General features: G+C 39.8%; 1 protein-coding gene across 1 annotated transcript in view; it reads left to right on the plus strand.

The window, feature by feature from the left end:
* The window catches only part of ntn2 (netrin 2), a 105,182-nt gene that overhangs the window by 61,545 nt on the left and 17,067 nt on the right, over window positions 1-26,570 (plus strand). The window contains exons 3-5 of the mRNA XM_057826937.1: window positions 3,537-3,725; window positions 13,643-13,792; window positions 19,255-19,308. Of these exons, the coding sequence (XP_057682920.1) occupies window positions 3,537-3,725; window positions 13,643-13,792; window positions 19,255-19,308 (393 nt within the window). The remainder of the gene's footprint in view (window positions 1-3,536; window positions 3,726-13,642; window positions 13,793-19,254; window positions 19,309-26,570) is intronic.

The following is a 26,570-nucleotide window of genomic DNA, read 5'->3' on the forward strand; positions in this document are numbered from 1 at the left end:
AGGATCGATTCAAACGGATTTTGAATCGATATGAGAATTGCGTCATGTAATATCGCGATATGTGTCAGAATCGATATTTTTTAACACCCTTACTAACTAGACTGACATCATTGTTTCTGAGATACAACCTTTTAAAGTAATTGACACTTGAACACAACCGCTGGAGAAACAAATGTAGTGTAGACAGATAATCTAGAAATGTTTAAAGGCATATTTTTTTTATCCTTTGCGAAAACTGACAAATGTTACTGCTCTATAATAAGCAGTTGGAACTGTTTCAATGACGATGCAACAACGCTGCATTTGGAAATCAAGAAAATCACACATTTTTCTATACATATTATAAATGAAAATATATGTAACATGTCAGGACATAATGTTTTAATGCAAATGTGTTCTATTAATCTTAAACACATACATCCATTGACTTGACATGAAGCTACAGTATGACAGTGGATTTACAGTAATGTACACACAATAAGGGGAGCCAAGAAAGTTAAGAAAACAATTATGCCTTAGAGCCACTTTGCCTCACTCACGCACTGAATCAATCTCGACAACGTAAACATTAGCAGGTTTCGTATTAGGCTTTAATCTCAAATGTAAAATGAAACTTTAAATGTTAAGAGAGCAACAAGTTCCACTTTTCGGCGAAAGAGCACCTCACGTCTCATGTCCCATTACATCCTGGCTCACCTCATCTGGAAGCTCAAACCTCTTCCTGAATCTGAACCCGTTTTCCTTTAATAGGCCTTGGGAGCCTTTACTCATCAGTGAGTCGCGGGATTAACGTGTCTCTTTGCGGTGATTAATAACTGATGGACCGAAGGAAGCTTCATTCATAAATTATGAAGGAGCAAAATGAGCGCTGCAAATATCATTTTGATGGATGAGCTCCTAAGCCGCAGCCAAGCTAAGAACTGCAATGTAATTGTAAATACTGACTTGGTAAAATCTTCCCCAGGACAGATAGTAGGGATGGACGCATTTATTTACAATATATCATGCTGGGCATCTGCAGAGTTCCTTCAATTTTTCCATATTTTGTTGAGGTTTTTTTATATATGGCGAAAAAACACTCAGGTGACTTGAAGTTCCACTCTGAGACCCCCGATTTGCCCAAATATGAAAATTGTCCGATATGCATGTGCGATACATCATTGGAAAGCTTAAAATCTCAATTTTCTATGGGAAGAAAAATTTGAACATGAGGGCATTAAAAAAAAAAAAACTAAATGTCTTTTAAACAGCAAACTCTATCTGGAGGTGAGAGCACGCAAGAGCAGAATTAAAGACGCCATGACTTTAATGAGATATTATCGCGTATTTACCTTGTTTCGATCCAAAAACTCCATGTAGCATGTATCAATGAGTCTGAAGACACAGCTGTGAAAAGCCACAGCTGGATTTTGGGGGGATTTTATGGGTGAAACATGGTAATATAAGAAGGGTCGCGATGCAGAAATCGCAGACATCAAGGAGTGGTCAAGATCTTTTTCATATATTTACCCTTTTAAACGTTATTTTATTTATTTTTTTCTTTGTTTGGATCGATTATTTATCATCTAGCATATCAGAGAAAATGCGACAGTAACAAAAAAAAAATACAATTGAGCGATAGTTATACGGTAGATATCCGTGACTTTTTTACAGACGTCATTTTTTTCAATCTGACATTATTTGTTTAAAAGTTTAAAATATGTGAGTGAATAATTTTTTAAGGTCGTTTTTTTTTTTTTTTTTTAAACGGAATATGTGACATCAATTAATGATTCTAACATAAAAACGCCAGACATTTAGAATAATAAATATATTTAATTACCTTCGTTTTATGGCTGGGTTGAAACAAAAGCGGTGGCGCGACGTCTGTTAACGGGGGTTTTCAGGGTAAAACGGACACATTAAAAATAGTTCGGGGGCTTTATGCGCCATGAATCTGCTATGGCAGAATATAGACATATTGTTCTATCAAACACAACAGTTGCTTTGGCTAAAAATGCAGCAGTTTCTTTTAAAGAGGGGTGCAAGAGCAGAAACTGCTTTTTCAGTCTTGTCTGTGTTTTCCGCCATATACTGTATATAATAATAATTATTTTTAATAATTAAAAAAAAATCCCTGTGGGAAAACAGAGAGAAATTTGATGTAGTCTTGAGTATTTCTTTTTTTTTTTTTCATAATGTCACCAACTTTGAAATTTGGTGGTGTGTAAGGATTTGTGTTGAATTTTGACATTGACAACATTGAATTGATACCATTTTGGAATAAGATTGTAACATTAAACGCGAAAAACTGAACCACTGAAAATACTTTGCCACTGTACGGTACCTAATTCTGTTTTTCCCAAAAACTTTACAATCTATCACCACCATCAATTCACACTGCTGTCCTTGTAGTGGAAGACCAATTATTAGTTGGTTACATTCCGTAATTTTTGGACTATAACCCGCTACTTTTCCCCCTCATTTTTAACCCTGTGGTTTCTAGTCCTGTGTGGCCTTTTTGTTGATTTATTGGGTTAATAGGTAGAACTTTATTTGACTGACTTTTTCTGAATATCTAAGACTGCCATAAGACCATCATAATAATAACATGACAAGCCAAAAGGAAAAGAAGAAGAAGAGACTATTATGGGCATTAATGAATGCTTATGACCGATGTCATTAAGTGTCATTCGTCAAATTATGTCACTAACTCCATTTATGTGTGGCTCGGATCTTTTACATCCATTCAAAAGTGAGATAATTTGCCATTTGACACAAAATAACATCTGTCATAAGCATTCAATAATGCTAATGGCGGTGTCATGTCTTAATTATGATGTTATCATCACAGTGTTGTGGTGCCACTTTCAAATAAAGTGTTACCAAATACTATAAGTAGCAATTAATGAAACAACTGGAACAGTAACTGAAGAAATAATTGGCACAGAACATGAATTTTGATTGTTATTTACATCTGTAGCGCTGCAATGCATGCAAGGAGGCATGTTGGGCGACAACAGTGTTTACAGCAGGTGACGACAGAGGTTGACTGTCTCCTCCAAGAGAGCAGTGATGGCCAAATGAAGCTTCTTGAAGCACTGATGGCTGATAGCACTGTGGCTTATCTATGAACAAATGCCGGTTTTTCGTGTAAAATTTGGTGGGTAGTCAGGTGCGCCTTATAGTCGAGAATTACGTTATATAATTTTGCTAAGATGGTTTGCCAACGACCAATAAAGCCCACAGAAGAAGAACCAAGAAAGACAGAACAATGGGTGGAGCAAGTTATACTTGTAAATACTGCATAGTGCATTTTTTCTCAAGCAAAGCAAGCAAACAAAAATGGGTATAGAAAATATTTTTTGTGTTTTCAGGTCATTTGATTTCTGTTGGCATCAGTGGCATTGAGTGAATTTTTAATTGCATTTTCATTCATTTCGATCTGGAAAGATGTAAGATACGAAGGTGGTGCTGTAATAATTTAACTCTATGTCAAGGCTAATTTACCTCCAGCATCCATGCTAACAACCATGTTTACTTGTTGTCTCCCGTAGCATGTAACTGCAATCTGCATGCCCGGCGCTGTCGCTTCAACATGGAACTGTACAAGCTCTCTGGGAGAAAGAGCGGTGGGGTGTGCATGAACTGCCGTCACAACACCGCCGGCCGCCACTGCCACTACTGCAAGGAGGGCTTTTACCGAGACATGGCCCGACCCATCACTCACCGAAGGGCTTGCAAGGGTAAGTCCTCCCATTATGCGCTGCATTAACGTGGATTTGCTTGAGGTTGTCAGGAATGTGTCTAAGAAAATACAAACCAAATCTTTTTTTGAGATTCACAGTAAAAATGTCATTTCCCTTCAATACCACAAACACACAGTTCTGAGATGTGTTCCCCTAACCTTAACATTCTCACACATACACTCTCAATCCTCGTGACAGAGGTATTGTGTTTTATCAAAGCGGAATCATCAGGACCTAAACAATGTATCACCCGTTGTTTCATGGGTCCCAGATGTGATGGATATGAAAGCCCTGTAAGTCCCTAAAAACTGAATGACTTGTTTTCATGACTGATCACAGCAGTACCTCAACCCTTGCTACAATTTGGGTGTAAAGTCTTTGTCTTTTTCCCTTGGCAGATCGTATTTGAATTGCTCTTATTGCCATATGTCTAGGTAAAATTGAGGTGAAAGGTTTGTGCTTGAATGGGGTGAATGTCACATCTGAAGTGGAGTTACGACAATAAAATACAGGTGTTTTTAAAAAGTGGGGAGAGCTGGACAAAGAGGCAGGGTCTGTTACTAATCATAGCTCCTCTGTAAATGAGCGACTATAACCAATCTGAGCGGGAAATTAACTCACTGAGAATCTCACGCTTGCGTTCGTCACCACAATTTACCTCCCACAAACACAAACTTTAATTTGAAACACAAATCCACAGAGTAGCCTCTGTCATAAAAGTGGAAGGAACATTGACATCAAGCTATTACAGTCCGTGGTGTGGAAACACTCAAGATCGACGAAATTTTGAAGGTCTTGATCTCCGCTTGGTCAGACTCCCAAAAGTCTTGGTCTTGGTCTTGCCTCAGACCGTCCAGATGGGTGCTCTTTGGGTTTCTGTCAAGACTGGCCAAGACCAGAAATTATCTGCTATTTTTAAACTTTATTCAAGTGTTCAAGCATGGTTCCTGCGGGATCTTAAAGTCTTAAAAATATAGAATTTATGAAATTGGAAATAAACCTTTTAAAAGTCTTGAAAAAGTATTGAATTTTCATATCTAGGTCTTAAAATTTATGATGTGTGTAACTTCTCTGTGTCTCATTTCTCCTCAAAAGAGTCATTTGTCATTTTGATTAACTAAGATCATAAGCCTAATAAATAAACGGGGGAGGAGCCAATCATTGAGAACACAACGCAGGCCCGGTTCAAAATCCCGTCCTGCGGGATTCCCGCGTGAATCCGGATTCCCGATGTGAGTCCCGACAAAATGTCATGCTTTACAAGGCACAGATTTTTTGGCGTGTTTTTTTTTAACACCTAGCCATACATTTCGTATTAGAGAGATGGGGAAATGTACGAAAACAATCCTTTCGCCTTTGGCTCAAACCGGTGGATAGCAGTGTGTTCGAGGCTTTTTGCATCATATGCGAAAAACAAAAGTTCAACTGGGTACAATGGGCATGACGGCGCTAGAGTCTCATGCTAAACCGTCCAAGGACATAACCACCATGAGAGGAAAGAAACAAACTCCTTCCATTGCCTGCGTGTTTCAATCTGCCTGTAAAAGTCAGCTAGCTGCTCACAAGTCTGAAGAGACAGAAGCTAAAGCAAGCCAGCAATCTACTAATGTGAGCAAAGCAACAGCAGCTAACACTAGCCCCCCCCGCCCCCCCCCTGCATCCAAGCCCAATTACGATTGCTAATGGATTTGCTAGAGTGGATGTACGCACATCGTTTGGTTCCACAGCAAAGATGAAAGCAGAGGCGTTGTGGTATCCCGAGAGTTTAAGATGACGCTCGCCACGCTAAGTGCTAACGCTAACGAGAACGCCTCTAGTTCGACTATGGTCTGTGTCTGCGCTGTGGTGGTGTCGCGTGAGTAGCCTATTCAATACGCTGCATTCTTACATCCTGCACAGATTCCAGATTTCCACTTTCTAGAAATAAATTAACACAAATTCACACATTAAAAAAAAAAAAAAAATTAATAAATAAATTGTCAATATGGCTGGGATTTTTTTGTAGTGGTCTTAATTAGGTCTTAAAAAGGCTTAAATTTAACTTGAGGAAACCTGTAGGAACCCTGTCAAGTGAAGGCACTTGGTCAAACAACAAATAGCTTAAATTCTTGAGTTGCCAATTTTGCACCATTCCCGTAACCAACTTCAACATTAAAAATGTAAACAATCATTTAAAGATTGATTTTTACTGGCTCGGTCTTGTCTCAACTTGCTTCAGTCTCAACGCCGATAAGTCTTGTTCTTGTCTTTATCTCGCTCGAGTAAGTCTTGGTCTCCAATAGGGTGGTCTTGACCACAACACCATGAGTTGGTATTGTATGACCACAAGAATACATTGATAAAAGGCTTTAAAATCTGTGTGAAGAAATACCCAGACAATATAAACCACAAAGGTTTCATATACAGTACCTGTAAGGGGGAGTGTTTAATTTATAGTGTCAGAGATTCCATAAGTTGTGTTGAGCAAAAAAATTGGGTTCCTAAAGTATCAATTTTTGTGTATACAGTCATAAGCGGAGTTTGGGGGGGAGCGAAAAGTGTCATTGCATGTAATTGACTTTCCTATGCACATATATATATATATATATATATATATATATATATATATATATATATATATATATATATATATATATATATATATATATATATATATATATATATATATATATATACCAGTTGTAAAGCGTTAAAGGAAACAACAAAAATTTGTAAATGAACAAAAAAGATATTTTTATAGCGGGTCAAAATAATCATTCGAACAGATAATGTGACTAGCACCTTAGACAGTATTTGCTTTGCATATTATTAAAAAGAAAAAAAAACATTTTGGAAGGGCAATTTTATTTTTCAAATGATTTTTACCTTAATTCATTCACTTTGTTTGAAAATATATATATATATATATATTTTTTTTTTTTTGACTGAAGCAACTTTTTGGGGGATTTAATGACTTGGACACCAATGTCCTACCCATAATATGGCCCCTACACAAAAAGGATGGCTAAAATCAAAGAAAACTTTTTTAATTAAAAATTAAATGTGTACAAATGCAAATATTTGAGTCTCAAATATTTTTTCGCATTCAAAAACTTTTTTTCTATGATTGAAATTTTTGATTGAAGTGATTTTCCGTTTGTATATATATTTTTTGTTTGAAGCAACTTATTTTTGGATTGAATAATAAAGACACAAATGTCCTAGCCAAAACGTGGCCCAAACGCAAAACATTACTTCAATTAGTTGCTTCAATCGAAAAAAAAAATTTGACTTCAAACCCCCCCCCAAAAAAAAAAAAATCAAAGAAAAATAGCTTTCAAATGGATTTTTTTGAGTTTCAAATTTATTTTTGCATTCAAACACATTTTTTTTGATCGAATAATGAAGACACAAATCTACCTCCATATGGCTCCGCCCAGGGGATACAATTTTTGACTGGGGTAACTACATTGGCACGACACCGGCGGGCGTACCATATTTAATGGATAACTGTCCTAAGCAGCCTGATTTAGAATTCCCCTCAAGAATGATGGGAAACAAAAAACGCTCATTTTCAACTTATTATTATAAATATTCTTGTAAGTTAATTTTATTGCTGACACTGCGTTTTGGGGTCATCAACATGTTGTGCCTCCCATAGCCCAAAAGTCAAACTCCGCCTATGTATACAGTCAAGTTCTCTTTGTAAGCCAACTGCAAGATGAGTGTGCATGCTAGTATTCCTTCAATCAATCAATCTAAAATATGATGCTAAAATTGATGAGCCAATCATAGAAACCTGAGTATCTTTCTCCCTTTCACTGTATCCTAAAAATCGCAACCAGTAAAAGTTTTGTATATTTCCAACAAGTATGCCAAATTTTACGTACTCTACTTCTACTCTATTCTTGCAAATTCAGGTGTTTTGCAAGGTTGGTTGGTTTAACTGACAAACTTGCATAACATTAAGAAGTCACACTTTTGAGTTGTTTTCCCTTCCAGATGGCCATGTGCTTTGAAAGCATTCAAGCGTTGGATTGTTGGGACAAAGTCGTAAAACAAGGAGAGTGATGAGAACCTCTTAATATAGCCAATAACAGTGGACAAACATCCACTATTTGCACACAAAAGGCTCCAATCAGATAAACAAATGCCCGTTAAAAGGACTGCAAATCCCAACGCAACGTCTGTCACAGCTGCAGTCACACAGGCTTGAAAAGTCATCAACATCTGAAAACTTTTTACTGCTTCTTAACTGGCCCAAGCCCCCTTGCTCATAAAACTTCAGAAAAAAAAACTGTGAGGAGAAAAGGAGGGGGCAGCGATCGACACCACACACCCCTACCCCAAAACCCCTTACGACCTGCTCATATTTGCCTGGTTGTTTACTGAACACGGTGGACAAAGCCCATAAACTCTGATGTCTTAACAATCTGAGTTTGTTTTCTTTAGAATGTCTGCTCTAGCTCATGTTCTTGGTTGACTTGGTGCTGTTCACTTACCAGCCAGGAAGCAATGACGTCCGTCCATTTGCCACGCTCACGTCGTGGCGGGGCCCGCAGACCCCAAACACCACATCAAATAAAAGGGTGTCTGCTGATTTAGCACAGAAGAAATCATTCCATTGGGTCAATCCAAGAAGGATTATCTGTAGAATTTTCCATTAGGAACTTCAGAAAGATTGTCTACCCATGTATGTGTTTGTTGTATCTGTTCTCTTTGGAAGGCTGTACCTGGAATCAATTTAGTTAATCTGAAATAATATGCAGTGACAATAAATGGCTGTTCTGTTCTGTTCTGTTCTGTTCTGTTCTGTTCTGTTCTGTTCTGTTCTGTTCTGTTCCGTTATGTTCCGTTCCGTTCTACTCTACTCTACTCTACTCTACTCTACTCTACTCTACTCTACTCTACTCTACTCTACTCTACTCTACTCTACTCTACTCTACTCTACTCTACACCTAACTTACCTTACCCTAACCTACCCTACAGCTAATTTACCCTACCCTACCCCTACCCCTACCTTTATCTTTACCTCTACCTCTACTCCAGCATTTTATTTCCCCTAATGAAGGCCCAACTCCAGGAATGCCAGAAACCTTGTGGCACCTGATGAAGTCACAGTGGCAAGAAATGTCTCTTTCTTTCAAGAGAAATGCTTCCTGACTTGATCCCTTGTGTCATGTGACACCATATGCCACTATATTACTCTTTGGCTCAGTCGCTTAACCCATACGATCAAAGCCGACTGTTCCGGGTGAGCCGACATGACCTGAAATGGTGAGGATTTTGCACGGATTCTGAGAGCATCAGATTTACGTCCGCTTCTAATGGATCACAACCACTTTGACACCTGTGGATTGGTGCGGCCTTGCCCGGAAAAGGCAAATGTGTTACTGAGGATCTGAGCTTTAGTTAATCCCTTCTCGCCCCACTCAGATCTTTCTTGGGTCCGATTCAGCCTTTTAAAAAGCTCCAGCCAACAGGTGGGCTCCCTCTTACGCCGCTCTGCTCTAGTGGCTCAAAAATGCCTGGTGCAAATAAACACATTCACACTTCCGTCAAGTCACGGAAAGAAAGGGTGGCGTGTTTGCAGCTGCCTGGAAAGCCTCGGAAAAAAGCACCGGGTTCCAGGCTTTTTCCATGACCAGGTCATATCTGATCTTTTCATGATAAGCCTTGGTGCCTTGTTGTTTAGCTATCTATATCGTCTTTATTGGGCTATATAGCCAACCCAGCATGACCACAGTTGGATTATCAGTCACTGAAACCACAACAATAGCACAAGAGTTCAAATCTTGTTCAGGTTCTTAACTGAACACCTCTGTTTTTCTTGTATTCATCCTCACCTTCACTTGTTCCGTCCGTCCTTGTCCAAAATCCCTAGGATCCAAGTGAAAATCCCGTCAAACTATGAGTCTATTAGACAAACATGTTATATTTAATAGGTCTTTAAACCAAAAACCACGTGAGAACAAGCTTACCAGAGCTCTGCTTGTTTATGTTGGCATTCGCCCGGGATTTGCAACAGTTTAGAAGTGACGTGTCACCAGGCAGGCACGAGAAAAAGCTCCCCAGATGCAGACAGTGTCCCCTGATGGTTTTTCCACTTCTTTGTTACCCACGGTCTCGCCTCCTTACCTTTTTACCCAATGGTTTGGAAATTAATTCCTTTAAAAAATAAGGAATTGATTTGTATCAGTTAGTAATCTAAATTTTAGTAATACAGGCGTTCCAAGTATAAAATGGGATTTTTTGCAGCACAAGGTGGTCTTCAAAATTCCTGAATTAAAATCTGTTGTTTGATCATTATTTTCACAGGCTGAGTTTGACTTTTGTGGAGGGGGGCAAAACATGTTGATGACTCCGAAACGCAGTGTCAGCAATAAAATTAACTTTCATATACTCGGATTGTAGCTTAGCCCGTGCTCTTACATACAGGAAACCCAGATGTGTGTGTGTGCGCGCGTTTCTCTGTCTTACCTAGTGGAGAAGTCGACGCCGCATCCTTTTTGACTGAATATTCCAGCTAGGAATATTTATAATCATAGGTTAAAAACGAACGTTTTTTTATTTGTTTGTTTCCCATCATTTTTGCTGGGAATTCAAAATCAGGGTGCTTAGGACAGCTATGCTTTTGGCCAAGATCATCGTCCATTGAATATGGTACGCCCGGTGGTGGCTCTGTTGGATAATTAATGTCTTTAGTGGGGCAAACTGAAACTCCGCTCACCGTTTTGGCGGTGCTCTCTAGCGTTTCATGGTCCACATCTTCAATCCTTTGTTCTCGCTCGGTAGTTGTTGTCGCTTTTGAAAGCTTATGTTTGAAAAAATTATGTATTTCCATCTTGCATTTTCTGTCCTCAGGTGGTTTTGGCTAAGCAAAGCAAATTATCGTCTCTAAGGTGCTAGTCACATGATTATAAAAAATATTTATTTGTTCATTTCATTGATTTTTGTTGTTTGTTTTATTACTTTACAACTTTTATAAGACCACATTTTACCGGCAGTCTTTATTTTAAATTCATATGTAGGAAAGTCAATTACATTCAATGACATTTTCGGTACCCTTTAATCTCCGCGTATGATTATTTTTGTAAAATTTGAATTCTTAGTACTAAGGGTGTAACGGTACATGTATTCGTATTGAACCGTTTTGGTACTTGGCGTTCGGTTCGGAACGGAGGCATACCAAACGAGTTTCTGACGTAAGGTAACCCTTACTTTTCGAGGCTGTGAGTCGATCGGGTTACAGTTTCTTTGTGTAGATTATATTTACTCCGTCTTCCCTACTATAATGAGGACCAACAGGGTAGGACAGTAAGAAACGTCAACGGCGCAACAACGTGGCCGCCACAAGAATGCAGTGAAACGCGGCCGTTAAAGTTAATGAGCGAATGCACACCAGTCGCAGTGCGGCCGCGTGTTGCGTCCCAGAAGCGGTCAACGCGATGCACGCGAAAACAACGGCAGAGTTTATTATTTGACACGAGACGCGGCCCACCTGCGTCAATACTACTAGCTAGCAGTCCGGGCAGACCGGAAGTCACTCGTGTAAAAGTACGGTGGATCCGGTCGATTTTCAAACTAATATGCAATCGTTACCCACTTTTCGAGTCCATCAGATCTCTTGAGTGGTAGATCGGGGCACAGTTGACTTGTCTTTGTTGATTTACAGTTGTCTTCTCTGCTATAATTATAACTAACACGGCCCCATATTCAATACAAAACCCTCGTACCACAATAAAACAAGTAGGAACTAATATTCACATAGGAACTAAAGTTATACAACATAAAATATACCATATAAATGAATACTACATCACATTTGTAAAATACAAACACATAGTAAAATAAATAATAGCCCATTTAAATAAAATAAATTGAAATGAGCTAAAACACCTGTAATTAAATAATAAGAATAATATACAGATCCTGCTTACACAATTAAATTCATTAATTTGTGTGTGGCGCTTTAACTTGAGAAAATCCACCAATAAAGCTTTTGAAAACCGTTCATAAGAAAAAAAAAATGATTCATTGAGGCATTTCATTTGTAAAATACATGTTAAAATCTTTGTCATTGGGATTGATTTTCTCTTTAGGACAGGACTTCTTTTTTCTTCTTGCTTTCAGAAAGAAAGCTGACCAATACACGGGGTCTGAAAGGCAAATTGTTTTTTTTTTTTTTTTTTTTTTTTAAACCTGTCCTGTTCAGCTGTTTGACACAGAGAATGGAAGTCTAAGTGCCCGGATTCTGAACAGTTTTAATGTTTCACATTGAGAGTCTGACATACTCCCATTGTGATCATTCAAAATACCTTTTTATTATGACAAAGCAGCGAACAGGAAGGGATTATGGGGGGACAGAAGAAAAGAAATACAAGAGAAGAAAGAAAAGAAACACATACACAAACAACAACAAGAAATACATTGAACATCTAAACTAGTTACTAATATGCTGGTGCTATCGTCAGCGAGATGTATTTCCGGTTTACACCATGTGGGGGCCTATTGGCCAGTGAAAGAGGAGAATGGGGGTGGGGGTGTCTATAAGACTATAAACTAAGTGATTGAAAGGGGTAGAGTGTACACAAATCAGTTCTGTGATCTAGAACCCAGTAATCGTGTGAATCTCTTATGAGTGAAAGCCCGTTGGCGACCAACCCTACGCCGCCGCATCGCCAATCCCGGCACCGGAACCCCCAACCCGAGCATGCCCTACCACATCCAGCAGCACGCAAGCCCCACCGGGCGCGCGACAGCCACGCAGACGGGCGGAGAGACCGCGCGGGCACCAACCCAGGGCCACGGCCCACACCCAGCCAGCCCGGGGAGGGAGGGCGGGCGGGGGGGCGGGGGGATCCATGCGCAGCCCATCCCTCCTCCAACCGCCCAGCAAAGGAGCCACCGTCACCCCCCCCGGGACCCAGGGTGGTCCCCCGGGCCACCCGCGCGCCCATCAACCGGCCTTCAGGGATGGCAGGAGGGGACGCATCACCAACCCCACGCCTACACCCACCCCCGCCCGCCCACCCGGACCACGAGCCACAGCCACAGCCCCCCAACCGGCACGGCACGCCACGGGACCCCCAGCGGCCCACCAAGCCCCAGGCAAGGCAGGGTCCCCCGCCGGTGCAGGCGACACCCCGCTGATACACCGGCGCCCAGCCAGCGACCCGCGACGGAGCGCATGGCGGACGCCCAGCCAGAGAAGAGAGGGGAAGGCGGAGGCAGGAGAACGCCCAGGGACTGCCATGGGGCGACGCAAGATCGGAGACCCGACCCCCCAACCCACTCCCGCGGCCGGCAGCCGAGGCAGAGGGGAGGCCACACCCCGGGAGCCACGCCATATAGAAAAAGTGTGGGACCCACCTACCACCCTATTACTGTGGCTGCCAGGTTCCCGACTGGCAGCCATCACCCAGCACCGTGATGGGGGTGTGAGGGGAGGGTAGTGCAATGTATGCATTAAAATAGGAGAGCTTGGCTTGGGGCAGTGGGACCGCAGCATGGAGTTTCTGTCCAGCCGCCCGTCCCACCGCCCTTTGCCAGAGCTCTCCTGTTTGTTTTTTTGTTTGTTTGTTTTTGGATTATTATCTTTAAATACCCGCTACTTTTTGAGCAGAATTCTAGCTTTGTATAGGCTACTGTTCCTATTGTTGAAAGCACAAAAGTGTGTAATAAACAACTAGCACATTTATATTTTGCATTTTATTTTCTTACTGTACCGAAAATGAACCGAACCGTGACCTCAAAACCGAGGTACGTACCGAATCGAGATTTTTGTGTACCGTTACACCCCTACTTAGTACATTTCATTATGAATGTTGAGGCTAGAAAGCACATACACTGTAGATGTCATTCCGCTTGAGTTTCTATTCTAACTTCATTATTTCTGCTCTCCCAAACCCACCCCACCCCTTCCCCCACGTCAGCCTGTGACTGCCACCCTGTAGGAGCAGCGGGTAAGACGTGCAACCAGACTACAGGTCAGTGTCCCTGCAAGGATGGTGTCACCGGCATCACCTGTAATCGCTGCGCCAAAGGCTACCAGCAGAGCCGTTCCCCCGTCGCCCCCTGCATCAGTGAGTGAACACAAAAACACAAGGTTGACCCGTAGCATTTCAGTATCAACTCAGAGTATTTAATGAAAGGCAAATAGCTACAGAAAAGTTGTAACCTAAAGTAAAAGCAGCATTTGCACACGTCACGGTGATTAGTGGGCGTAATTTAAAGCACACGTCTCAAGTAGCCCCAAGTCACTTTTTTGGCTTCTGACCTGCCAAGCCAACGTACATGTGTTCTGTGGCATTGGGCGGCCACAGAAAATGCCATGCTAATTTCATAGAGGAAAGTCCAAAACATATGTGAGTATGTGCTCCAAACAGATGCAAAGTCGCGATAAAGTGCAATGTGAGAGCTCACTGAAAACATCAGGTAAAAAGATGTCCAAAACACAACAATGCTATTGTAATTTTCTTGCAATATGAACACATATTAGTATTACCATAATGCATATTTGTCTCCCACCATTGTTTTCCTCTAAATTTCCCTGTCTTCTAAACTGCTGCTTGAGAATGTCTAAATTTAGCCTGGCGTGCCACAAAGATTCTCGGGAATTTTCCTTCTCATGCTTTTTCTGCCCATGCTGTCATGTGTAGTAAAGGGCAAGCAGACTGTAACTGGAGCACAAGCTTTCTCAAAAACAACCTTTTGCCAATATAACATCACGCTGCGCCACCCCGCACGGTGCCACGTGGTGCCACATGGCGCCGTGTTGTTTCTTTCGCATTTCAGCTCCGGAGCAGATGGCCAACAGTCGAGGAGAAAAGAACCACGGTCATGGATGGCAGACCCCAACCATTTCAGTGCCACTGAACCATCCAGGGACCCAAAAGAACAGTGTGTATGTGTGTGTGTTAGACACATGCATAAATTTAGCTCAGTTAGGCTTAATGACAACTTTGTGTGTGACAATATGGCCTCCTGGAGAGCATCTTTGCTCCTGTTGAGCCCCGAGACAGAATACAAGGCTGTTAAGCAGCCAATTAGTATGTTTGATGGCAGCATCCCTGATCACACTGATCCTCTCATTGTGTGTCACTACTTGTTTTGGAGTCAAAGTATCCCCTAGAAGCCCCCCCCCTCTCCTTTTTTCTATGCTGTAATGACCCTATTTTCTGTCATCTGCGAGTTAAAAACTGATTTGAAGAGATCTTTCTGAGTCAAAACAGCCGTCCAAGACCTCACGCCAAAATGTCAAACTGGCTTGGTTTGGAGCATCCAATCACATCCAATCAAATGTCAGCAGTTAAAGGAACTCTGTTTATGTTGTTAGAGTTGATTTTGGAAAGTTGCATATAATTGGAAGAAGTCGACGATGGTTCCATGATGAAAGCCAGAGGACTGGGAGCTTGACTGGGAGCATCTGTCTCAAGATGATCCAAAACAAAATTGCCCCCTCGCCATCTGTCCATCTGTCTACGTCTGCTTGTATGTAGATTGCACAGGAGCGTTGACTTTGCAACACTATAATTCGACAAGAAGCTGGGACGTATTAAATGTGGGAGTTAACATCTTTGGATCAGTATTTTTTTTCTCACTTTTTAGCACGTATAGTGGAACCTCAACTTACGAAATGAATTGGTTGTGGAAGTAGTTGCATAAACTGAAAATTCTGTAAATACAGACCAGTGTTACAAATTACTTCTCCCAAAAGTAATTGAGTTAGTAACTAAGTCACCTCGTTGTAAGAGTAATTAGTCACTCAGCAAAGTAACTGACGTTACTTTTCATGTTCTACACGTTATTACATTATATATCTTTAACAAAAACAAAAGCGGTTGCGCGGCGTCTGTAAACGGGGGTCTCCGGGGTAAAACCGACAAATTAAAAATAGTTCGGGGGCTGTTCTGAGCTGTGTGTAGTAACACGGCAACGCAATCCTCAGTAACGGTTACGGCGTTGCAAAGATGGGAACAATAATAAATTCCGTAATTTTCAGACTATAAGGCACACCTGATTATAAGCCGCCATCCACCAAATTTGACACGAAAACGGCATGTGTTCATAGATAAGCCGCGCTGGACTATAATCCGCAAGTGTCCTCAATGTATTATGGGGGATTTACACCAAAGCATATTACCCAGTAACGATTTATTTGACAACGGCAACGTAAGACTGCCATAAGATCAAATTAACCACCATGATCATTGCTACAATAAGCTTTATTTGGCCATCACTGCTCCCTTGGGGGGAGGCTTCCACCTGCTGTCAGCACTGTTGTCATCCAACATGCCTCCTAGCATGCATCGCAGTGATATAAATGTAAATAACAATCAAAATTCATGTTGTGTGCAAATATTTCTTCAGTTACTGTTCCAGTTGTTTCATTAATTGCTATTCATGGTATTCAGTAACACTTTACACGGTGGCGCCATATGACTGTCATGAGACAATCACATTTATGACATGACACTGTCATGAGCATTAATGAATGCTTATAACAGATGTCATTTAGTGTTATTCGGCAGAATATCTCACTTTTGAATGGATGTAAAAGATCCGAGTCGGACATGAATGGTGTGACATAATTTGCCGGATGACACTGAATGACATGTGTTATAAGCATTCAGTAATGCCCATGATAGTGTCAACAAATAAGCCGCACTGGACTAGAAGCCGCAGGATTAAAAATGAAGGAAAAAAGTAGCGGCTTGTAGTCTGAAAATTACGGTAGACAGTGATAGAGGTTTCATTGTTGTTTCTTCCGAGCTGGACATAAATGGAGTTAGTAACATAATTTGCCGGATGACAGCTGTTATAAACATTCCGTATTGCCCATGTGTCATGTCATAATTTTGACGGTCTTATGACAGTCTTATGACGCCACTGTCAAATGAAGCGTTACCTATTAACCCAAATCAATCAACAAATAAACCGCACTGGACTATAAGCCGCAGGATTCAAAAAGAGGGGAAAAAAGTAGCGGCTTATAGTCCGAAAAATACGGTAGATTACTCACTACTGAGAAAAATAACTCTGTTATTCTCTAACATTGTTATTAACAACACTGGTAGAGACAATTTTTTATGTAAGTGCCCTAATCAGTTCCGAGCCCCCCAAAATTCAGACATAAATCCCTAAAGCATAAAAGCATCAAAACATGTAACAAATACATGTTACAATTAGATTATTAAACAATACACATAAAATGAGAGTTGTTCATAATGTTAAAAGAAAAAAAACAAAGAGTAGAAACATAGAGTAAAGAATGAAAGTTAATACACTCACGCTGTCGGAACACTTCATGGCCCGAGGGGACGCTGGGATACACACATACAGTAAAGGTCCCTCTTAGCCAACTGGATGCCAGGAAAATGCTCGGCAATAGTCAATAGCATAAGTACCTTCAGTAAACTCTGGGAGCTGCGATCAGCAGCCCATACGGTATTTTTGCCTTTCGTATCCTGAAATTTACAGTGCCTTGCAAAAGTATTCGGCACCCTTGAATCTTGCAACCTTTCGCCACATTTCAGGCTTCAAACATAAAGATATGAAATTTAATTTTTTTGTCAAGAATCAACAACAAGTGGGACACAATCGTGAAGTGGAACAACATTTATTGGATAATTTAAACTTTTTTAACAAATAAAAAACTGAAAAGTGGGGCGTGCAATATTATTCGGCCCCTTTACTTTCAGTGCAGCAAACTCACTCCAGAAGTTCAGTGAGGATCTCTGAATGATCCAATGTTGTCCTAAATGACCGATGATGATAAATAGAATCCAACTGTGTGTAATCAAGTCTCCGTATAAATGCACCTGCTCTGTGATAGTCTCAGGGTTCTGTTTAAAGTGCAGAGAGCATTATGAAAACCAAGGAACACACCAGGCAGGTCCGAGATACTGTTGTGGAGAAGTTTAAAGCCGGATTTGGATACAAAAAGATTTCCCAAGCTTTAAACATCTCAAGGAGCACTGTGCAAGCCATCATATTGAAATGGAAGGAGCATCAGACCACTGCAAATCTACCAAGACCCGGCCGTCCTTCCAAACTTGTTTCTCAAACAAGGAGAAAACTGATCAGAGATGCAGCCAAGAGGCCCATGATCACTCTGGATGAACTGCAGAGATCTACAGCTGAGGTGGGAGAGTCTGTCCATAGGACAACAATCAGTCGTACACTGCACAAATCTGGCCTTTATGGAAGAGTGGCAAGAAGAAAGCCATTTCTCAAAGATATCCATAAAAAGTCTCGTTTAAAGTTTGCCACAAGCCACCTGGGAGACACACCAAACATGTGGAAGAAGGTGCTCTGGTCAGATGAAACCAAAATTGAACTTTTTGGCCACAATGCAAAACGATATGTTTGGCGTAAAAGCAACACAGCTCATCACCCTGAACACACCATCCCCACTGTCAAACATGGTGGTGGCAGAATCATGGTTTGGGCCTGCTTTTCTTCAGCAGGGACAGGGAAGATGGTTAAAATTGACGGGAAGATGGATGCAGCCAAATACAGGAACATTCTGGAAGAAAACCTGTTGGTATTTGCACAAGACCTGAGACTGGGACAGAGATTTATCTTCCAACAGGACAATGATCCAAAACATAAAGCCAAATCTACAATGGAATGGTTAAAAAATAAACGTATCCAGGTGTTAGAATGGCCAAGTCAAAGTCCAGACCTGAATCCAATCGAGAATCTGTGGAAAGAGCTGAAGACTGCTGTTCACAAACACTCGCCATCCAACCTCACTGAGCTCAAGCTGTTTTGCAAGGAAGAATGGGCAAGAATGTCAGTCTCTCGATGTGCAAAACTGATAGAAACATACCCCAAGCGACTTGCAGCTGTAATTGGAGCAAAAGGTGGCGCTACAAAGTATTAACGCAAGGGGGCCGAATAATATTGCACGCCCCACTTTTCAGTTTTTTATTTGTTAAAAAAGTTTAAATTATCCAATAAATTTTGTTCCACTTCACGACTGTGTCCCATTTGTTGTTGATTCTTGACAAAAAATTAAAATTTTATATCTTTATGTTTGAAGCCTGAAATGTGGCGAAAGGTTGCAAGGTTCAAGGGGGCCGAATACTTTTGCAAGGCACTGTATTTCATGACAAGAGGCAATATTTTCCCGTTGAAGCATGTTGTAACCTGAAAATTCAGTATGTAGAGACATTCGTAACTAGAGTTACTGTATTATTTAAGCCTGTTTTTTTATTTTTCATTGTCACTGTGTGGCATTAATTTATAAGTTTTTGTTTAGTTTTTACCCTGAAACGCCATTATTCGTCAGAATTTTTCTGTTCTTTTGGTCAGTCAGAGCAAAACATGTTCCATCCGATTTTGAACAGCAAAGCATGTGTTTAATTTAATTGTTTTCTGGTTCTATCATGATTCGATTACTGTTGACTCTGACTCCACTATTCCTCTGACGTGTGCACGCTCAAAGTGATATACTAATCTCTCTCCTTTTGGCAGCATCATTGCAATGTCAGGATTTATGTTTCTGTCGAGAACCCAACGTTTTTCTTGTTCGTTTCAGAGATCCCCGTGGTGAACCCCACAGCTGTGGTGAGCAGCACAGAGGAGCCAGCAGGTTGGTGAAAACTCGCTAGCTCCCCACCCTTTGACTACTTCACGAGAGGAACGAAAACATTTCTTTTTCACATTTCTGGCCTCCAGTTTGAAGGTGTGGAATAAATATTAATAGAGGGTGGGGCGCCTCCTTTTTGAAGTGTTTTGGCCCAGACACAATTTTTTTCCCCCTTTGTCTCGAAATCCCCAAGTCCTCGGCCAAGTTTCCTCGACCTCGAGCCTCGAGGCGCTCAAAGCATCGCCGCGGCTCCAATGACAAGGCCGGCCAACAGACAGGAGAGGTGATTGGTTACAGCGTACGTGGTAGATAAAGTGGAAGGAAGCGTTTTGAGGCGTGAAAAGACTTTGGCAACTGCCTAGAGAGGAAATTGGTTCAGTCTCTCCATCGAAACCCTCAATTCTCCGCTCAATTACCCTTATTTTCCCTTCTTGATTCATGTTGATTTGGGAATTTTAATGATTTAATGGGTGTGAGTTCCAATGTGTGGAGACTTTTTGGTGCTTCCTCATGACCACTCCAAACCAATCCAAAGGTTTAATTGAACAAGAACAGTCGTACATCTTGTCATTCAATCAATGACAATAACATGCTCTTGGTTAGGTTTAGCTGTATGATGATTGATGATAAATGGACAGCGCTCAGTAGGGGGCCTATTTTCAAAAACTTAAAGTTCAAATATTTTCAAAACCAAAGTTGCTAGCGACCTAAAAGCAAAACAGGAACCTCCATTTGGCATATACATATGAGGCTCCAAAAGCGGCGCCATCAAAAAACAGTTTAGAAATCACTCAATTTGCACATCAGAAACTTAATATTTGAGGAAAGCATGCAGAATCATCTAAATTTTAATCAACAAAAACAAATTTTGCATTTTTCTACATACAATCACAACTAATTCAGGTTGAATTCCGATGTCACTATTGCCTCAGCACGATTTGCCGGCTAGCTGGCCCTCGTTGTTTTCAGATAGAAATGCTGCATAAAATAAAACACGTAAAAGCCGTTTTTTTTTTTTTAATGGATGCAGAAATGTCTAAATGACTAGTTTTTGCCCAAAAAAAAAAAAAAAACGGCAGTCAGCCGAAAATGACCTTAATTTGAATGTAAAGTTACGCTATTGTGTATGGATACAAAATCCAACATGGCGGCCATCACAAAACAAAGAGTTTTTTAACTTGAAAATCTTTGTAAATAAATGGGTAAATCCCGAAATTTTGATGGATATGAACGTGAAACAGTCTACATTCTTGGTTAAAAGCAAAGAACTGGGCAGTTATCATTCATTTTACGTAAATATTTCAACCTAATGTTACGCTAATTTTCCCATTCATTTTTTTAACGTTTCAAAGTGCATGCATGGTGCTAATTGTTATTTATTTATTTATTTATTTTTTTTATAAAAAGTACTGCGAATCCTCGACCAAATCACTCTTGAGACTCCTGCCTACTTGTATGCACCAAAACTTTCATCCTGTTTCCACCTAAATCCGTTAGAAAGCAGCGTGTGTTTGAGTTTATCGCAGTGAAAGCTGCAAGAACGCTCTGCCTGACCCAACCCCCTACGGGAAGCGTGGTGCAACGTCTGTAAGAGCTGTCTCTTCAACTGGTAGTGAAGTCAATGATCTAACCTATTACAAAACTCCTTTCAATTCAGTACTTCCTTGTACAGTGGTACTTTGACATACGATCCTTTCGACATCCGACATAAAATTTGACTCGTTAGTTGTCTAGACATATGACAGCACGCTTGATATACGACGATTTGTGAGAGCGTTGCAATTTCATTGTTTTCCCGCAAGACGGACGCACGGCGGATTTTCTGGTGGAAGAAATCAACCTGGGTCCCAAGAAGGTTGGTGCAAGTGGTGAGAAAGGGAAAAAGGTGACGCTTAGACTTAAATTACGATGGAAATGATTGAAAAATGAACGTGGTGTGCGCGTCAATGAACTGGTTCGATAATACGGCCAGAATACGTCTACGATCTCGACTGTCCTCCTACCACCTCCGTTCGCCAGTCTTTATTATTTATGACAATTATTATTGTTGTAACATCGGCAAGGGTGTCGCCAGCTTCGTCAGGTTTTTAATCATTTGAGAACTTGTGCAACACAACACAGCTACTGTCTGCTGTAGCCGACACCATCAACAGAACGTGAAAAGTGAAAGTAAAAATTCTAACGCACCCCTCTCTGTCGTCAGTCACACTGTGCATTCAGGAACAGCATGCAAAACACAAACGGATAATTATTATAATTATATTATTATTCTGTTTAACGTATATCTTCTTTTCCTAATCTTATCTCATACTATTCTCGAATTCACTATTCCCTCACTAATTACACACTGGAAAGCTTTGACATCTTGTACTCTTGCCAGTCAAGTATTAACACTTACTAATAATATCTTAAACCCATGTGAAATGTTTTCAATGGTTTACAAAAAGATGCATGTAATAATTTTGGAATTAATTTAGCTACATATTCATATAGAATGCATTGAACATGATTTGTTGATGACATCCATGACTGACTATCATAATGCACATCCTGAGATCACTACATTCCGTATGATAATTATAAATACCTGCGTAAGGCACATATGTTTCGTCTCATTTAACGTGAATAGCTTTCGATCGCAGGCAAAAAGAATCAAAATTATGGAATACGTTACAAAACTGAAGGCGGACCTCTTTTTCAATGCAAGTATCACATTTAGCCAAATCCGAAGAGAAATATCTTAGCAACTCAAATTTTAACTTAATGTATTCAGCTAGCTACAATAGCAGACAAAGAGGGGCATCAATATTAATCCATAAAAGAATTTTCTTCGCCTTACTTAAGGCAGTAGCATACCCAGAGGGTTGATACATAATATTACAAAAGACTATAAGAAAGATGGTGAATATCTGATTAGTCCACTCCCTCTTCTTATTCCTTGGTCCTCAAGCCCTCCACACGGTGTCAACCGGAAATACAACTCGCTAATGATAACACCAACCTATTCATAGTTATTGTAGGCGTCAGAGTTGATTATGTCAACGATGACGATAACGAAAATATTTTGTTGATGAACAATTTTTTCATGACGATGATGAGACGATAACGAGCTAAAAACATATTTTGGGAGACTAAAACTTAATGACAATAATGCCGGCTTTCGTCTGACGAGACTAGAACGAGACGAAAATGAGCCATGGTTGTTGTCGCATGTTCACTATGTGTGGCATTTTATGTGTCATTAGCCTGCCTGGTTGTGTCACTCATGTGACGTGGTCCGACCCCACCAACTCACCCACTAGTCTCGTGTCCTCGCCAGTCCCTCCATTGCTTGTTTTGGGACACACACGGTAAGATTTGTCTTCTTATCTCGGCAGCAGAGAATATGCAATGTTGTTTTAGCCTAGTAAGGTCTGTGCTGAGTGCTAAATGTAACTCGTAGTGTTAGCATAGCATTCACGTTCACATTAGCATTAGACTATTGCTAACGGCGAGCTTCCTCCTAAACCCTCGGACAACTTTTTCACATACAGTTCGTGGCGTCCAGGTAGGTAATTGAATATAATGTAGCCTAATGTTTTCATGATGAGTGTGTCATTCTAAAGTGATAGATTTGTGGATGCTGCAATATGTGCTCATCTGTCATCGTTATTGGAAACCTTTTCTTACTTATTTTTGGAGTGAAACTTTTTTATTTTACTTACGGAAATATTGATGAACGTCGACTAAAACTAGACGAAATTATTCTGAGTTTTCGTCAACAAAAATTAGACGAAGACAAACACATTTTGAAATGACTATAATATGACTAAGACTACTAACTTTTATCGTCCAAAAGACAAAAACTAAGACAAAAATTTAAATGGCTGCCAAAAACAACACTGGTAGGCGTTCAATGTATTTCTTGCTGTTGTTTGTGCTTTTTCTGTCTCTATCTCCTTATTTTCTTCTGTACCCCCCTAACCCCTTCCTGTTTGCTGCTTTCTACTAACAAACGAGGCATGATGATTTCCAGATTTCACTCAGATTTCCATTTTCCGTGTCAAGCAGCTGAATAGGACAGGTTAAAAAGAAAGAAAAAAAAGGATTTAATGTAGGTTTTGGGGTGTGGAACGAATTAATTAATTAATTGTATTCTTATAGGAAAATCCAGCTCCCGCTCGACATACGACCATTTCGACTTAAATTCGTATGTAGAGGTACCACTGTATATGACTCATTTCATCACATGGTCAGCATTAGTGTTGCCTCTCCCAGCACAGTTTTTCGCTGTCCTGAGTTTTATGTGCTAGATCAGCACTCAGCACATTGGATCAAATGAAACACGACTTCAGTCAATTGGTTTACTATTACTCATTATATAGTTCGTCTGTATTCCCCTAACACTTGCATCAGCTCAAATATTCCCATTTTGCTTGCTTTGCATGCTAGTAAAAGAAGTTGGAATGAAAAAATATGTGATTTCTATATGAATTTTCTGCCAAATTAAAAGAACAAATCATTCGAGCAAAAACATAAAATCCTGTGGTAAGTCAGATGTGGATTTTGATCTTGAGTTTGACACCAATGACGTATAAATAGATGAATCATCCCATATTGTTGCTGCATTTAGAGTCTTACTTGACCTTCAACTGAACAGTTTAACATGCTAAGAGTTTGCTTCTTCCCTGGGAAAATGTTCAAAATCCCATTGGCAACTCCCCTTCAACTCGTGAAAATATGCTAACTGCATCTTTCTCTCACTCCTTAAACTTTACTGTCCAATGTTGGCTTTGTTAGGAAGGGGCGGAGGATGCAATTTGTCCTTGTCATAGCAGAGAAAAGGCTTAAAGGAGCCGAAAGCATCAAGAAGCCCTCAGTTTTCACTTGGTCGGTCTTCTGGGTCAGTGGGCGATTTATTTATTTTTTTTCTTTTGGCGAGAGCTTTTCCAGGTGAAAAGTGGCTCCTCATGGGAAAACGCACTTGCTTTTCCCCCTGCCAACGTTTCACCGCCAATACCTTGGGGCCAACCGCAGTATAGCTCGCATTATACAAGAAGGAACGTGCACATATTTGCCGTTGCTCTAATGAAATCCATGCACATCTCATACAAATGCATGCCTGTCACAGTTGCATGCACACGTTCATGATAATGAGCTGCATATGAAACCACGCTTACCTATAATGAAAAGGCCTTTACAAAGTGAAGATTTTGAAAGGAACAGTAAGGAATTTTTCTCAGGGCTCGCCCTACACCATTGACTACCATCGCTAACCAGCCCTTCAAATTCCAATGGATCGGATGTCTTTTGCTGTCAATGGGAGTGAATGGTAATTCTGGGGCTCTCAAAATAAAGATGTAGTTTGGGGTCTAAAAAATAATTAGTGATGGATAACAAAAGCATATATATTTATTTATTTATTTATTTTTATGTATTTATTTTTTTTAACTTAACAAATATGTATTTCTTTGACAGTATATATATATATATATATATATATATATATATATATATATATATATATATATATATATATATATATATATATATATATATATATTAAGATGTATTTTCACAAGTAAAGTGTGTACTGCTACAATGGTAACACTTTACAATAAGGGTCCCTTAATTAACATTAGTTTATGCATTTTTAGACAATAACTAATGTTTAAGTAACATTACAATAATTAATATAATTTTAATTAACATGAGTTAATGCATTAGCTAATGCATTAGGTAATGCAATAGTTAATGCATAACCAGACAGTAACTAATGGTTTGGTAAAATCCCAAAAATATATATAGACCTACAGTATATAGGGTTTGGGGTTAGTGTTTGTTAACTTAAGCATTTATAATTTCTTAATTAAGGGACACATGTGCTACACTTTACAATAAGGGTCCAAAAAGCATTCAGCAATGGTTAACAAATGTTAATAGGGGGGAACTTAAGCATTTATAATTTCCTACTTAAGGGATACGTGTTCTACACTTTACAGTAAGGGTCGAAAAAACATTCAGTAATGGTTAATTAAGTAATAATTAAGATATAGGATATAGGCCTATATATATTTTTAATTTTACCAAACTATTAGTTACTGTCTGGTTATGCATTAACTACCGGTAATGCATTAACTCATGTTAATTAATATATTAATAAAGGTTAGATAAGCAATTATATTAATTATTGTAATGTTACTTAAACATTAGTCCTTGTCTTAAAAAGCATTAACTAATGCATTAACTCATGTTAATTAATATATTAATGTTAGATAAGGGATTAAATGAATTATTGACATGTTACTTAAACATGAGTTACTGTCTAAAAATGCATTAACTAATGTGTTGATGACCCCGAAACGCAGTGTCAGCAGTAAAATTAACTTACAAGAATATTTATAATAATAAATTGAAGCTGCTTAGGCTATACTTTTCGCCAAGATCGTCATCTATTGAATATGGTACGCCCACCGGTGTCGTGCCAATGTAGTTACCCCAGTCTGGGTGGAGCCACCTCACTGTACTGATTTGCTTGATTTCTGTGTTTTGGTGATGTAGTTATCTACGAGGTTTTAAAACATGGCACATCCATCAAAAAAAACTTTTTTTTTCTGTCGTATACCGTAACATACGTACTGATCGTTAAAAAAGGCAATGTTTCACAGTTTTACTCATAAGATGACCTATAACTGTTCTTACTGTAATTCAAATCCTGTATGGCGTTTCTCCAGTTTAGTAAACGTCGATGTCTAAAATATATAACTGTGGCTCTTTTCTGGCTTCAATTAATTGTTTAAGTTGATAACCCTCATAACTAATGTGTGTGTTCACACTCCCGTTGCCAGGGGACACAATTTTTGACGGGGGTAACTACATTGGCAAGACACCGGTGGTGGCTCTGTTGTACAACTAGCGTCTTCAGTGGGGCAAATTAAAACTCCGCTCACCATTTTGATGGTGGTCTCTGGCGTTTCATGGTCCACATTTTCAATCTTTGGTTCTTGCTCAGTAGTTGTTGTCGCGTTTGAAAGCTTAGGTTTGAAAAAAAATTACGTATATCCATCTTGCCTTTTCGGTCCTCGGGTGGTTTTGGCTAAGCAAAGCAAATGACCGCCTAAGGTGCTGGTCACATAATCTGTTCGAAAAATAATTTTGGCCTACTATAAAAATATCATTTTTTGTTCAGTTCATTAATTTTTTTGGTTTTGTTTGTTTTATAGCTTGACAACATTTATTTTCAATATTTTACTGGAAAATTCTTAATTTTAAAATCATATACTGTA

Source organism: Corythoichthys intestinalis, chromosome 21, assembly GCF_030265065.1.
Source record: "Corythoichthys intestinalis isolate RoL2023-P3 chromosome 21, ASM3026506v1, whole genome shotgun sequence".
Classification (NCBI taxonomy): Eukaryota; Metazoa; Chordata; class Actinopteri; order Syngnathiformes; family Syngnathidae; genus Corythoichthys; species Corythoichthys intestinalis.